General features: G+C 35.2%; 1 protein-coding gene across 1 annotated transcript in view; it reads right to left on the bottom strand.

The window, feature by feature from the left end:
- The window catches only part of LOC106661907, a 76,575-nt gene extending 59,265 nt beyond the window's left edge, over positions 1-17,310 (bottom strand). Inside the window, exon 1 of the mRNA XM_014385649.2 lies at positions 17,182-17,310. Coding sequence (XP_014241135.1) covers positions 17,182-17,263 — 82 coding nt within the window. The 5' untranslated portion in view covers positions 17,264-17,310. The remainder of the gene's footprint in view (positions 1-17,181) is intronic.
- Between the last annotated feature and the right edge of the window lie 223 nt (positions 17,311-17,533).

Genomic DNA, 17,533 nt, shown 5'->3' with positions numbered 1-17,533 from the left:
AATGTTAAGTTTTACAAAGCGGTGGTTCAAATTTTGCATAAAATTGTTTTATTTCTGCATGCATTTTATTTACTAAATTATTCGGATTATTTGTTTCAAGGATTTCCTTGTAAATTCCTGCATTAAACTGGTTCCATTTGTGCACCAAGGCATGTTGTAAATTAAAAAGCCAAAACTAATAAACAAGTCCCTTGAAGTGATTTAGTATTTTCCGCATAAAATTTAAATGCAAACGTAATCCCAGAATGTGTCAAACTCTGACAACACTTTTATAGTTTATATTTAACTAAATAGCTTATTGTAGATCAATAAGTATGCCGGCCTATGGAGGTTTTTTTTCTAGTAGTGCCTTACTCGCTGACAATTCCAAAAAATTTAGGAGAACCTGATTTTATGACAGAACATAAAATTACACAAAATAGATATGACTATGAAATTTTTAACACATATAAAAAATAGCAGAAATAAACAAAGAACAAAATCTATTAACAGTGAACAATTATGTGCAGGCTCATAACAAAGCACAGGGACATACAAACAGCAGGACAAACGAGCACAGGACACAAAGAGGATCATGATTGCGATCTGAAAAATTACAGATGAAAAGGATCCAGATGTAAAATAGTGTGAGGCTCGGATCTGGATCGAGTGGCGACGGGTTCCAGGGTGGCATCCAAGGATCTTCTATTCAATGCAAATCGAAGTCTCGAGGTCGGAAGAGAAAAGTGACAAATCGAAACGGTTCTTTGACCGGAGTGATCCAGCACTTTCGATAATGATAAAATTGGGTAGAAATGGTCGAAAAACAAGAAAGCACAAATCAGCTTTTAATAATAGTTCGTGAGCTGTACTTATTTACATTTATGGAGCTTAAATATATTAGAAAGGTGTAATGGCTTAATAGTGTTAAAAGTACACTTTCCATGTCTAGAATCGATTGTAGAAGTAATTGTTAGATGTTAAAACTGGTATTTTTTTGAGTATTCTGTATTTTTGAAATTTCCTGTTTTCACATCATCTGAGACGAACTTGATCCAATTTAAAGAATACCTAATAATCTGCAAGCGTTCCACCTTGTGTTTTTTGCAGAATCATTTTTACTAACATTTCCTGCTTGATTTGGTTTGATCTTTTTTTAAATTTAACTTATCTTTCAAGGTTTATTAAACGTGTTAATGTTTCGACTTTTACCATCATGGTAGAAATTATTATTACTTCACATACTCACAGTTTGTCTAATGCATTTGCCATTTCTGACTTAGTACGTTTCATATCGGTATTACAAGAGAAATTCAATAAATCGATTCCACTGAACCTCCTTTGAAACTGAAAACTGTGGCCTGTATCGAACCAATTGAAAAGTAGATGTAACATTCGAGGTGTGTAATATACTGCACCATTTAAGAGCTATTGTGTCCTTGTATCTATTGTGTACTTATGGCACACCGGTGAGTTCCAATTCATCCAGTACAATATCTTGATTAATACGCGTAGTTTCAATGGTTCAATTTCTTCTGCGATATACATCCAAAACTCTTCTAATTAGTAAAATTGGTGTATCCTCTACTCCCTTGCAAAATCTGCACGTGCCGTGTTGTGTTATACCAATCTTCTTTAGATGCCCATGCGATCTGCAGAGTCCTGATATGAATACGGTTAAGATTAGAAATTGTTCCTGCTTTCCTTGATGCATTCTGTTGTTTCCTTCCTTCCAGAATTTGCTAGAAGGTTTGTGGATTATTTATGTCCAATGAGTGAATTCCACTGTTTCCTCATTTTCATTTCGTCCTTTTGTCTAAGGTACTCATTAATAGTGTGAATCCCTGTGCCACAGAAGGGATCGTACTAATAACCCACATATATTAATGTTCGGGAAGTGTAATATAATGAGCTCTTTGAGAACAATTGTATTCTGTGCTTATAGCACTCCGGTGAGTTCCAGTTCATCCAGTACAATAGTTTGATTAGTAGGCCTAGTTTCAGTGGTTCAATTTCATCTCCGGTTACGATGCACATCCCAAAACTCTTCTTGTTAGTAAAATTGGTGTATCCTCTGTTTCTTTGCAAAATCTGCACATGCCGTGTTGTGTTACACTAATCTTCTTCAGATGCCCATTCAGTCTGTCCTGATAAGAATACCGTTAGAATTCGAAGTTTTGGCCTGTTTTCCTTGATGCATTCTGCTATTTCTTTCCTTCCAGAATTTGCTCGAAGGTTCGTGGATTATTTATGTCCAATGAGTGAATTCCACTGTTTCCTCACTTTCATTTTGTCCTTTTGTCTAAGGTACTCATTGATAGTGTTAATCCCTAAGCAACAGAATGGTCCGTACCAATAACCTACATACATTAATGTCCGAGATGCGTAACATAATGAGCTCTTTAAAAGCTTGTTCTTTAGCGTGCGCACCTGGCCGATTAGGCCTTATGACACGTTTTAGATTCTCAAGTTAGGAGCGACTCACCTCCGCGCACGGAAAATCTGCTTCTTCCGTGAGGTTCGGTATAGAAGCCCAAATCATCCTGCAGCAAACTGCCGACATGTCGACTTCTCCCGCTTGCCCCTTCCGAGGGGGTGGATTAACACTTATAGCACACCAGTGAGTACTAGTTACGTTGTACGTACACATACACAATATGCCGTCCAAAAAACAAAAGTCAAAAATTTAAATACAACACCCGCATATACGGCTGATCGTATGTAAATAAAGAGTTTTGACCTGTGCACCAGGAAGAACCTGTCTTTGTTCGTTCCTTGGTGAAATGGAATGATTGCCCTGTGCGGTGGGAATGTTTTGTCACACCGCTTACAGACTCTAATAACCTCGATGATTGCGGAACAATAGATGAGGAGGAATAATGAAACCGCGCTCATTATAAAAGACCAATCAAATAATCGTGAAATCATATCACATATGAGAATCGATACGAGATCTATATCGTTTGACAATGTTATGTTCCCATGAGAAATGGTTTTGTCTAAGGTGTGGTTAAATTTCTACTCGCTTTAGTGGACACCACTGATTATGGAAATATAATAAATAAACTCTAAGTGGTTCTTACGAATTTTATAGTTTATGCGTTAGCAATACCAAACATTGTTTTGTCTATATTTTTCTAGTTCTACTCTAAATTTCATTCTGTTCATACAATTTAAAACGCATCTTTTTTCGCTTCGCCGGATGCCATGTTTGTGTAAGTACATGCATCATTGGCCTGATAGTTTCTCATCTAAACACTTTCATCACTTCTTTTACGTTCAATCACTGAAAAAGAATTGTGGGTCTTCGGGTAGGCTATGGCGGTGGTTGCGTCATTGGTCACAATGCCTCTCAAAACCGCGACAATACATCTTTGCCAATCGACCGCGATTGTAACCGACAACCTTTCAGAACTCGTGGTTTTTCGGTATCTTTTGTACCCGCCGGCCCAGAAACGGTCTCCGTTAGGTAAACGTACCAAAGGTCCTTGTTCTTCAACAATTATGTCAGGCTGGGAAAATAAAAGAACTGAATGTCTTTTGATTTGCCTTGCCTCCGAAAATATTTTTTTCTAAGAGATAACAAAGCTGGGCTTGCAGGCAAACCAGGTTACAGCTAATACCTATCCGTATTATATAAAAATATAAGAAGATTGTTGGTTCTTATGAATGAGGACTTGTGCCAAGCAAATCAAAATCAAAGCAATGGAAACGATGAACTTTGGATCTCGTGGCAAACAGGCCCGGAAAGGCTGAAAGGCAGAATAACAGAGGGACTCCATCTCGAGACTGCGGGCACACCACCTCCAAGTTGGCTTCTTCAACTTTTCTTGGGGACGGACTTTTCTCTGGACCAGAGAACATCAAGAAGAGAGCATTCATCGATTGAGTTTCCTATTTCCACCGTTCCTTCGGAATTGCGCAAAAATTTTAATTCACTTATTTTTGATAATAGTTTTAATTTTTGTGAAATATATTGTAAGTTGTTTATAGTAGTTCAAAGATAACAGTTTTTCTTTTTTTGTGAATTTAACGTTCAGAGATTATAACTAAAAAAAGTGTAAATCTAAATTTAAAAAGTTTTTTCTTTTTTTAACGGGAGTTTGCAACAGTAGAGGTTATATCAACCCACGGGGTGCCGGTGTTTTTGAAAAAAGCACATTTGTAAGTATATCTGGTTCGAATGCAGGGCCGCTGGATTCGAACCCTGGACCTTTACCTTACAATAATAAGCGCCGTGTCAACGCCTAAACCGTTGCGGCCACCGACGGCCAAATTGTTGTCCAGCGTATAAGGCTTTAAAACTTATATCCAAAGTGTAAAACCCATTTTAATTACAGGATTAAAACCCTGTATCCACACAAAAATCACACTTTTTGTAAGGATTAAGTTTAACTGACGAGTTTCTGTTTTGGTCTTCTCTGTACGTTTCCTGATGTAACTTATTGAAAATAAAATCAGAACCTACGCCGATTCAGCAGATTCGTTGATTGGTTAATGTTCAACACATCAGCCATTTAGACCTATTATTCATCAAGATTCTCTGTGATTAGAGTTAAAAATAGAACCTTTTTATAAGGTGTAGAACGGTATTATTCGCTAGTACTAAGAAAATTCGATCTAGATTTTCTTTGTCGAGTGTTCCTTTTTATGGCTCCAAAGCGGTCTTCTGAAGTCAGAAGTCTTCACTGAGTCTGAAGACAGGTCCCTCGTGTTCCCTGTTGATTGAAGCCTAAAAGCAGATATTCATTTGTAATATTCCTGGATCCTCTTTGAGGGTCTATATAGGTTATAATTTGTTTACACGTGGTTTTTTTATTGAATGATACGAGTTGACAGTATTTTGATTGCCTTTTTGCATACCTCTGCCAGTTTTAGCTATGGATCGGAGATAGTTCATTCTTTCCAAACAATTCAGCGGTAATTACCTTACAGGTCAAAGTTTTAGCCTCGGCCTCCTCAATTAACGTCTCCAGCTTTAAATGTATGTGATTATGCTGGGAAAACCACGTTTGTTTTCCCTGGGGAAAATATTTATGATATTTAGAATTAAATGGCAGTTATTCCTAGAGTCTGTTACTTTTAGAATTTGTTGTTGTTCTCGTTCTCACTCTTTAATTCGGCCGTCACTTGATGTTGCTCATGGTTGACAGCGAATTCGTAGCTTTACTTTCTTAGCCGTGTAACTTCATTTCAAATCTTCTTATGTAAAGGAACATTTTGTCGTATTACCAAAATGTAACATTAATTATAAGTTTTATGTAAGGTATTGATTGAAATGAAAAAGCAAGTGTCATGAGCGGGATTCGAACCCACGACCTTCGGCTAAATACGCCGCTGCTCTACCACTTGAGCTATCGTGACATCGATCCGCTCGGCCACTAACTTCCCATCTCAACCTCATCTCTCGAATTTTCCCTCCTTTTTGCCATTTTTCGAATCCTGCTCGATAGCTCCTAGCTTTTTCATTTCAACCTATACCTTACATAAAGATTAATTAATTGAAAGGAGTTATTTGGTCAATCGGACCACGAAATATAATGGATTTAATAAATAAAACGAAGCATAACTTCACTAAAGCTCTCCGTGGCCATTTCATTTGTCGCCGAGAATTGAATCCTGATTATACATTTGAAATATGGCAAAAAAGGGGGAAAATTCGAAAGGTTGTAGGTTGAGATAGAGAGTCCGAGTGAATCGAAGATACGATAGCTCAAGTGGTAAAGCAGCGGCGTATTTAGCCGAAAGTCGTGGGTTCGAATCCCGCTCGTGACAATAGCTTTTCAACTAAATACTTACATAAAGATTAATTAATTGAAAGAAGTTATTTGCTCAATCGGACCCCGAAATATAATGGAATTAATTATAACATTGAAGACAGTTTATAGTTCATTTTCAGGGGATTTGCATTATATTTTAATGTTGGGTGAGATTTGAACTTCTACATTTTCATCACATTCATTTCACGTGTCTATCTGTGTTGTAATTGTTGTTATCTCATTTACAATTTGTTCCCATTTTTTAAAAGGTTGCTTTTCTATTGCCCATTGCATGTACTATTCATATATTTTTTGCAGTAACGATAATTTTGTAGCAAGTTGTACTTTTTTTTATAGTATATACAACGTGACTCAATTTGTTCAACTTAAGAATTGAGCGTAAAAGAATCTTTGTTTGTATCGAAATATGGTTTCTTCTTCTGCTGCTCCCCCAGTAAATATTCAAATTTACGTTTAGTGAAGAAACAGAGTTGAACGATGATGGCGTAATGTCAATCGTGAGGACTGTCATCACGATTGGGTAACTTGAGTCACCTCTGTGCAGAAACACAATACCTATCCGATGTTCCAAATAATCGAAATGGCTCGTGTTTTCTAAAGAAAACTTTTCCAATTATCTAGCATAATATTATGTATTTGAAAGGATTTTTTCCTCCTTGGATTCTTAGAATTAGATAAAAGTTCGTTAATAAAAATTTTATGTTTATGCCATGCTAAAATGAGCTTCGGTTGTAATTCACTTAAGCAATTTAATTTCAAGGTGTTGTAGGTTTTATGATGTTTAACTATCTTATTTATCCATTTACGTTTTAGTGGTCAATTGACTGTTACTTCTTTCAATTAATTATTCTTTTTATGTAATGTCTTGGTTGAGATAAAAAAAGTCAGTGTCACCAGCGGGATTAGAACATTTGAAAATTTGCAAAAAGGAGGGAAAATTCGGACGGTTGTAGGTTGAGATGAGAGGTTAGTGTCCGAGTGGGAGTCACGATAGCTCAAGTGGTAGAGTAGCGGCGATTTAGCCGAAGGTCGTGGGTTCGAATCCCGCTCGTGACACTGACTTTTTTATCTCAACCAAGTCCTTACATATATTAAGAACCTATTCTATGATTTAAAAATAGCGCTATTGATATTTTTAAAGAGAACATAAGAATGTAACGTGGAATTTTAAATTATTACTATTGTTATATTTATAAACAGGAAATAAATTTTCAACTGGTTGAACTGGTGAGATCTCAGCCACTGAACTTTATTTCGCAATTGATTAACGAATCAACGAAGCGCATTTATAAAAAGATCAGGCTGTAGCTGCCAGAAGGTATGAATAAAAACAAACATTAGAAAGCGCCACTTCATCATTAATATAGTGACATGTCACTTTGGCGAATGGCCCACCTGATGAGTTGGTTTTTTTTTCCAACCGAATTAGTAAACAATTGGCTCTGACCCACTGCTTTCTCCGTCTGACCTGACCTTCCACAATTTACTGTTCAGTCTTGTGCAACTCGCCGAATTACTTTCCAAGGAGCTGCCCTCGAGGGCCTTCGACGCTTTCACCCGCAAAACAGGCTTCGTATATAAAAGGTTGAGTAATACTTAAGCGAGGAAGTGCGATCAGAGAAAGCACACGGCTGAAGGTCGGGGATGCCACCGCCTTATCGGTCGTCCCACGAGTAGGAACTCAGGCTAAGCAGCAGAAATAATTACACGTTTCTAGAGTCAACCAGGAAAATACGGAATACTGTTAAACTGGCAAAATAGGAAGACACGGTAGTGCGTTTCCTTCAGTGACGAAAGACATCTCGCAAGAGTACTCATTTTGTACCAAATCTTCGGTCATAGATATCACGCGATGTCTCGTTTAACCAACCCGGACTTTGCAAATATTGTAATCCATTAGCTCCAGGCAGAGATTTCAAGATTTCGTCATTCGCAACTTAATCACGACTTGCAAAATCGAAGGCGTATTTTAGCTCAAACCATTCGCAAAATCACGCATAAATCTAAGTTCTAGGCAGACAAAAGGACCAAAGAAAGACCTACCTCTGAACCCAGAACCACTATAAAAAAAAGTTTAGAAATTTGGAACATAATAAAGAATTTTTTTTAGGGGGGCGATAGTGGCTGCAACGGTTTAGACCTTGACCCGAACGCTCATCACTGTAAGGTAAAGGACCCGGGTTCGAATCCAACGGCCCTGCTTTACATACTTAAAAATGGGCTTTTTTTCAAAAACACCGGCACCCCGAGGGTTGATATCACCTCGGCTGTTGCGAACCCTCGTAAAAAATAAAATACAATTTAAAAAAATTAATTTAATAAAAATTTAACTTAGATCAACACAGACCTATTTATGATTGTAACATTCATTTCAGCAAAAGCTCACACAAACTATTACAAACCAGTAATTAAATTTTTAAAATTGGACGCAACAATAAATTTGATTGACTTACAACCATTAACAACTATACATGTATCAGGCAAAAAAATCAAGTTCACTATGTTAATTACCTCGTTTTTATGTGTTTTGTTTAATTTTTACATTTTTTGTGCTTTTTTTTTATTTGTGAGAGTTAGGTTTTACACCTTCTATATTCGTTTTTTTCTTTTGTCTTTGTTTTTGTTGTTGTTTTTTCCCTGTGCAATTTTTCTGCTTTGGTTGTTCGCTATGTATATTTTCTCTTTTGATGCGTTCGGTTTCAATCTTCTTTCTGTGTGTGTTTTTTCTTAAGGTAAAGTTGAAATAAATTTTGCAAGTGGAGTGACAAAAAAATACAGTAGTTATTCCGTACCTCGGAATAACTGTTGTTTAAAAGTCCTTCACGTTTATTCCTAGTTTTATCCATCGAATAACCTGCAAATAAACACTATTTATGAACGAATCCGGCCATGGTAAAGTGCATCGAGACCTTCGTTCAACTTTGTTGGCCCCGACTGTCAAAAAGATAGATATCGTTTTTAATGATAAGTACCGTTTCCCATGATATGCTTGCAAAGTAATAGCAATTATAATTAAAAACAGAGTTATGGCGGGGACTAGCAACCATCAAAACCAGTGAGACGTCAAAGTCAAGCGGGTCCGCCTTCGACCCGATTTCATGAAAATAACATCTTCAATCTCAACCTAAGGTGATACATCTGAGTAAATGTTTCACATTAAATATATTTATATTAAAGTAACACCATACCCACACATTCACACAGACATTCATATTGACCACAACCATAATCCACGGCACTATTATTTATTCTCATAAATCATATATAGTATATTAACGATCTAGGTCTAAGTAATCATAGATACAATTCGTCATTTAATTTGTTTCAATGCTTGTGAATAAATGTACTTATTATTAATTCCATTATATTTCCTATATTTCTTATATTTCCTAACAACTGTGTTGCAGTGTCATTTGATGTTAGTAATTTATTAAATCCATTATATTTCGTAGTCCGATTGACCAAATAACTTCCTTCAATTAATTAATCTTTATGTAAGGTATTGGTTGAAATGAAAAAGTTAGGGTCACAAGCGGGATTCGAACCCACGTCCTTCGGCTCAATACGCCGCTGCTCTAACCACTTGAGCTATCTATCTTGAACTATCTCGATCATTCGGACACCAACTCCCCATTTCATCCTCACCTTAGGAATTTTGAACAAACTGTTTTTATTGATGAAAAACCTAAGTTTTTTAATACTCATTATATTTAGTGGTCTAATTGCCTAAATTTCTTTTTTCAATTAATTAATATTAAATGTAAGGTATTGGTTGAAATGAAAAAGTTAGGGTCACAAGCGGGATTCGAACCCACGTCCTTCGGCTCAATAGGCCGCTGTTTTTACCAATTGAGCAATCGTACTTCGATCCACTCAAACCCAACCTTCCTTCTCAACCTACCTTTCGAATTTTCCCTCCTTTTTGCCATTTTTCAAATTTGGTTCAAATTTCAAATTCAGCCAATACCTTACAAAAAGATTAATTAATTGAAAGATATACATATTATGCCCAACTACTTTTGAAATACACTTTCTCTCTCCGTCCAACTATTTAACTTCATCTTTCTTTATCTATATAACAATCAATCTACCTGTCTATTATATCTATTAATCTCTACATATCTATCAATTTGTCTACTAATGTATCTAACTATCTATTTATCTTAATAAATAAGAAAATATATTATTCCATCCACCCCTCTGCCTTTCCTGATAGAGTCTCCATACCGGTCGATAGTCAAGATATCAATCCATCACAAGCAACAAGCCTAGCATATTGGTCTATCTATCAATCTCCATAAAATTCGATCTAATATACCTACATATGCATCTGTTTATTTATCAGTAAATCTTTCTATATGTCAATATATTTATTTGTCTATATACATATATATTTATCTATCTAATATCTATATATCTGTATATCTTCTATATTAATATAATATTTCTATCTATCAATATATTTGCCTATCTCTTCTATTTATCTGTCTCATTTATTATACATCCATCGATCTATCTACTATATTCATACAATATATCTATCTATACATTGATCTATCATATATATCTATTAACCCGATGCTACCAGCAATAACACCAAGCTTTAACAAACAGGCATATACAATATTTATTAACTATTTGATTGTGAGATTTCTCCGTCTTTTTCTGCGGGGTGTAGAGCATGTATCGTTACCGATCATTTGCCTATTCTAGCGTTGTATTTTGTTCTTAGATTCTTTTCCCAACAAATTAATTAAAAACTACTTGGCTTCAGAAAAATCGCCCAGTCTCAACACTTAAGGTACTGAAATGCCAAAACACATCAGTCAACATAGTGAAGATCAACACTATCGGAACGACCGAATTAGAAAAGTGGTACGTGTTGCGCATCCAAAATTTCCAAAACCTGGGAAAACACAACAACCTGATGATATCTTGGTTGCCAGGGCATAGAGGAATTTTGGGTAACGAGAAAGCAGACAGACTGGCCAGAGAAGGATCCGCAAGACCGTACATAGGCCCCGAACCTATTCTTGGGATAACAAAAACAAATATAGAATCCTCCATCGCAGAATGGATCCAAACAAAACAAAAGAAGAAGTGGAAAAACTCTTGCGGTGGTAGACATAGTAAACGTATGATGAAACAACCCTCATAAAAACTGGCGAAATGCTGCAATGGAGAGGGCTAAACTCAGAGGAGTGATAGGACTACTAATCGGTCACTGGCATCTGAGAAAACAGATGGGCATATACAACGAAGATCCCATCTGCAGATTATTTAATGAGGAGGAGAAAAAACAGTCTCCCATTATCACCTTCGAATGCGAAGCAACAGCACAATGGAGATTCAATCTAACATTGAATAAAAAAAATTGGGAATGAAATTGTAGCATCGACAGTCAATGACCTGATGCTTCTAAGGAGAAAGATAGAGTCTATTGCACTGAACTAGGAAATTAGGAAAGTTCAATAAGCCAGAAGGCTGTAGTGCCTCTGGGGAGGACAAACCCCGCTTCTTAGTATCCTTATCACTATACCATACCAAATACGAATGTTTGACAAATTTTCTTTCAAAAATAATTAGTGTACATAGTTAGGCAAGTTCATTAAGAGTCCCTTTAGGCCGCGTCTGTGACCAAATCTTCACCAAGACCAAAGCTTTTGTCAGACCCGAAGTCCCATCAACGGCTAAATTCCCACATTGAGAATTTTCACATAGCGTTTTTCTCGAATGGCAAAACAATAATAGAAACAAGCACGTTTCAATAACCTTGCGGGGCGGGGCGAAAAAAAAGATCTCCAGCCCGGCAATATTTCATCACGGCCCGAAGGGCAATCTTGCAGATGGATGCGCTGCTTGGAACCAGGACAGGCAGCATGCTCAAGAGTACAAAGGTTAAGACCTTTCAATGGGCCCGCATGGCTTCGGGCGTCGGGGGCGGCCGTGCTTCTCCCACGGTAAAATTCGAGAATGTCACTATACTCTTTGTCTTTCTAATAAAAACGTATCAGGTGTGTAACAAGTGTTATCAAAAATTTACAAGCCATGACTTAAAACTTTGAATACTTGATTTATTCGCGATAATTATTTGATTGTTCCGTTGAAAATGTAGTTTTTAGATGTTACAATTTTAAAAACTGCGCTGAAACATCTTTTTATGATGGAAAACGGGGAAAATTATCTTCAGTTAATAGTTATTCAAACATTTTGATCATTTCGCAGTAATTTTGCACTTAAATTACATAAAAAATCTAACAACTTGTTCTTTTTTATTGGGACATTAAATGCACAAGATCATTGTTTACAAATTTATGATTTGAACCTCGTGAATTCGGTTTTCAAAAGGATCACTAAACATATTTTCTTCCTCAGTTTCGCTTTTTTTAAATAATTTAATAAATCTTTACAAAAACCAGGGTTCCCCTGAAAAATTCAACCGTAATTTACAAAACAAAAGCATCATCACATACACAGTACCTGAAACTCTGAAACTATTATTTATAACTGATTTGAACTGGGACACCCTATTTATACAGGATGTATCACATTTCCTCCGCCATCCGTCACTAGGTTAATTTATAGGTCATTTGAAACAAATCCGTTCGTATTAAACATGGTTCAATCCTCAGACCGTTTATGAGATAGTTATCGTTTTACGATTATTTGATGTTTCACAGCTTCCCCCATTAAAAATAATGAACAGAAGGCCATTAACTAATAAATCTTAACATCAGCCTATTAGTAAAGTGCCGTAGTATGATACAGTAATTTTTATATCATGACCTAAGTGTCCATTTCGCCTTTTTTTCGTGAATAATCTACATAAATTAACAAACGTATTTAAATGCAACACAATGTCAAAAAAAAATTCATTACATAAAGATAGACAGTATAATAACATAATTAACATTAGGCACAGTCGATCCTGCAATTCAAATGCAATCTCCTTGCAATAATTGAAAAGAAAGGTATCCAGAAGATACCGGGAGAAAGAAGGAAGAAACTGGAAAACGGGTTTGTCGGAAGAATACTGCAGATTCCATGGAAATCTCAACACAGTGTATAGTGATTTTGCTAATCTACTTAATAAACCCTGACGCATTTACTGATAGAATGGAAGAGGATATGTTGTCCTGGCGTATAAATACAGCCATATACGAATTGTATAATCTATGCATTATTTCCTATTCTAATAAACTTTATTCTACAATATTTCATTAAAGATCAAAATATGCTACGCGTTTAATCATAATGACAGTTTTGTAGTCGTATCAGTTTTTTTACAAATGTTAAATTAAACCGAGAAAACATAAATATATTGTGTGCATACTTGTCGATGGCGTCTGTCAATATTTTTTTTATTCGTAATATTTTTCTTTATTTATTTCTCCCTAATTTTTTTATCATCCTTCTAGTCACAATGGATGAACGATTGATGTGTACAATAATACGACGCTGCCGAACTCTTTATCTCTTTCGCTCTCTGTCTGTCTGTCTGTCTGTCTGTCTCTCTGTCTCTCTCTGTCTCTCTCTGTCTTTCTCTCTCTCCCTCTCTCTTTCTCTCTCTCTCCCTCTCTCTCACCTACAATCACTCTCACCCTCATAGTATGTGTGTAAATATATTTAATATCACTCTTTGTTTATTTCTGATGTTGAAGAATCGAGAAACGAAGAATGAATATTCGGCGTAAGTTTAACTTTTAAACTTCTCTTCTGAGGCGAAGACAGGGGTTGAAATAATTGTTTATTCATTTTTCATTTAATGAAGACAACAAAAATTAAAAGTTTTTCTGTTGATTGGACACAAAAAAAAATCTAAAGATTCAAGAAAAAGAAGTATTGACTTGAAGAAACTTTTAATCGCTTTTACTAATCAGATTTTCTACCTTTATTGGCCAACCATTTAGGAAAATTTGTATCGTGTAGAATAAAATGTTTACAATAAATAAATTACNTCTCTCTCTCTCTCTCTCTCTCTCTCTCTCTCTCTCTCTCTCTCTCTCTTCTTTTCATTCACTCGCATTACTCTTTCCACTTCCTTACATACTTCTCCATCGAACATCTATGTATCTATGATATTACTTGTTCATTCAGTCTAATGTTTTTTTTTCTTTTTCAACATTTCTCATAATAAAGCGTTCCGGTTTACGCCATGTTCAGCGAGGAACTGTTTCAGTTATAGTTTCATAGCAGTACATATCAGTTACATTTCAGGCCAACAAACAATATGTGCAAAAATCAACAATCATTGAGCAACGTGCCGGAATACTTGTTCGCTTCAAACTACAAAGAATGTAAAATTATGTTGAAAAGTAAATTACAAACAGAGAATTTCATGTTTATACATTGGCTACGCTTTTATCATAGACGTGATCTTACTGCAAGGCAATCAATTTTATCATTACTTTCAATTCCTTCTTTTTAAATTTGAGAAAAGTACACCAACCATATCCGTTAAACATATTTTCTTTGAAAAATTGTTGTATACATTGTAAACCAAATTTGTGATTATTATAGGTAGAGGTATAACAATACTCTTCAATTGGACCATACCCATGATCATCAAATACGAACGTGGGAAAAAAATTTAAGTGCAATATCTTGTCATCGTTGAAGTTTTGTCTCGTTTCATGTATCAAAGGTTAGCGACTTGGACTGGATCTTAAAATCCAATTTGACGTTCATTATTCAATGGAAAAAGCTAGGATAACGAGTACACCGTGAGTCACAGATGAAGCCGCGTGGTGCTTTCGCTGGAGTTACGTAAATGGACAAAGATTCTGATTACTTTCGCCGACCCCGTCCCATCATCTAGGAGATTTGAATATCGCAAGTTTCGACGGCCGAGGTCTCGTAAATTCACTAACCCGTCGAAAACGGTCTCTTCGAAAATGATTTAACACCGCGTTTCTCGACGTAAGAAGAGCGTGTCAATAAAATGTGATTCTTTCCCTCACGAGGAAGTGCAATATATAATGAGGAGGTCGTATTTTAGGCAAACCCCGTGAATAACGCCACCGCCGTGCTTTGAATACTAGAGACATTTTTCTTCTTTTTTTTCACTCTCTTGAATTTTTACAACGTTTCTACCCGTATTTTTTCGCGCTGTTCAGTTAAGCAAATAATTGCCGAGAATAAAGTTGAGGCAGGCAATGGTCGGCGCGGCGTGTCTTCAATCTTAGCCGAAACCATTTTCACCGTATAATAAATAATTACGTAGATAAAAAATTAAAGTAATAGCCGACTTTCAAACCCTTTCCTTAGAACCTCATAATCATCTGATTCACAACGAAAGTAAACTTTTACCCGTAACATCCAAAATTATGAAACTCCCGCCTCCCCAAGAGAGAGAGAAAAAAAACGAATTATTTTTAATATCCAAATCATGTTTGAAGTAATTGTAATTACCCCGTAACAATTTAATGTTGCATCAGGCCCGTGCAACATTTATATTTTTTATTAATGCAGTTCCAGTAAAAAGGAGAAAAACTGATCAAATAGCACACTAATTTATATATTCCTCCAGCAATTCTCAAAAAAAACCCATAACGTAATACCATAAGATGGTTAATTTTTCCCGTTTCCCCTTTTAGGAAGGAAAATGATAAAATAATTTAGAAAATCTTCACTGCAATTAAATAAAACTCTTAAAATGATCGAAGATGTAAGTTGTACCAGCACAGAATATTCTCTTCTAAAATTAATTAAACAATGTGTTTCAATATTATTTTCATATTTGTTTAAATAATAATTGAATTTTTTTTTTGCAGGTTGTTTAACATAAACTGCAACATAACATTTTATTCGTTAACAGAACGTTTTCGACCTCTCACAACAAACTTTTTTTAAACTGTAGTATAATTCTACATTATACAAGTATACCTTAATGGTCCAATCATAAATATTCTTTAGTAATTATTTACTAATTAACAATAAATATGTATTGCGAGGAAGCCATAGACAAATTTCATAAGGTATTCGCAGGTTAACAGAAATATGTAAAATACATTGATTTGGGGAAACGAAGTTCATTAGATAAACTTACACAATTAATTTATTTATATATTTAATTAATATAAGACAAAAAATCAGACGCTAGTATTTTGTTGTTTGTTGTAAAATTATATGTATTTTTATCGTTATATTATTTACAACATTCTCCAACGAAAAATCATTTACAGAAAGAATAAATTGTTAGTTCAATTTTAAACTTTCCCTAAATGAATTCCCGGTGTTTTGGTGAATTTTATTTGGCACCATCCTAATTTTTTTTTTATTAAACTCGTAAATTTCTGATATCGTTTAATTTGGTTTACAGTAAAAAAATTATGCTGTAAATAATGTAACAGTAAAAATGCATACATAAAGATTGAAATAAACAAAAAAACACGAGGAGGGTCAGGTTTGTTTTGATGTTTTTTATTATTTCTTGCAAGGAAGCGATAGATATATATCATAAACCACGTTCACATTTTGAATGAAATATTTAATTGTATTAAATTTATTACAATTATACGGTAATAAATTGACAAATTTTATTGTAAGAGTGTGTAATGATATTTGGAGAGTTCTTATCACCATCATTTGTATTTATAAATTTCCCATTTCCATTTGTAATCAGTAAGAATGTACAACTTCATAAATACAGATAAACAATAGGCCCAACAAAATAGTGAGCCTGACTTTTTTTTTTAAATTATAGAAAAATATATCTCAAATTTAATTTTTTTAACTATAAATATCATGAACTAATTATTACCTCTAATTATGTATTGAAAGGAACGATTAAAAAAATTAACGAATAAAATAAAAAATGAAAATTTCACTGGATAAAATTTTAAATTATTATTTTTTAAACGACTTTGTTGTCACACACTCGTATCAAGATGTTTTGTTTTTTGCACTTAGAGGAAATCTTAAAGCTATAATAATGCTTAGCCCATTTGGCCAAGTCCAACCGCTGTTTATGGAAAAAATTAAATTCAAAAGATAAATTCAATAAAACTAAATTCAATGTTACATGTTACAGTCCTTGGCAATGTTGGGACTAATTCGGTCTTCAAAGACATTCGAAATCGCCTATTAAAACCTTAATTATGTCAATTTGCAGGCATTTTTAAGATTGTTTTGCTCTGAAGATGACCGTAAAATAGGTGCTTTTTAATCATCTAAATTGAAAAAGTATATGTGTAATTTAATGTAAAAAAAAAGAATAATTGTTGTGGTCGCTAGAGTGCTTATAATTTTCCAAAAATTCTATACTTGATTTACTAGTGTAAATTTCGAACGCCAATATTTTTCAATATATAATTTCAGAATGTATGTATATTTTATAATAGTGACTAATTAGGTTCATTTGATCAAACAGTACTTTTGTAGATAGTATAAAGATGTTTGTTTTTTTATAAACTCGGCATACCTGTATTCGCCGGGAGACCGTAAGAGGCGTAAATAAATACGCAAAGTAGAGAAAAAAGTAGAAAGGAGCGGGTCGTGGCCATCGTCTCTCCGGCTCTGTTGGGCGACTGAAACGCGAGTGAATTGACTCGTATCAGCGGACTTACGCCCCCACTATCAACGGACGGCAACCCCCGTGGCCGGTGCACAGGACCTCGCGAAGGACTCCCTCTTTCCTTCGCCAGTCAGGACGTGCCACCCGTTCATGGCTCAGCCGAATCGCAGCCCAGGACACAGGGGGATGGTGTCAATACCGTTCACTCTCTGCCTCTACGTCTTTCTATCTCGCTCATTCTCTCTTACTCCCTCTCACT

Source organism: Cimex lectularius, unplaced genomic scaffold (genome assembly GCF_000648675.2).
Source record: "Cimex lectularius strain Harlan isolate CLEC.00 unplaced genomic scaffold, Clec_2.1 scaffold312, whole genome shotgun sequence".
Lineage (NCBI taxonomy): Eukaryota > Metazoa > Arthropoda > Insecta > Hemiptera > Cimicidae > Cimex > Cimex lectularius.
The sequence above is the reverse complement of the archived record's forward strand: the minus strand, read 5'-3'. Positions and strand labels throughout refer to the sequence as shown.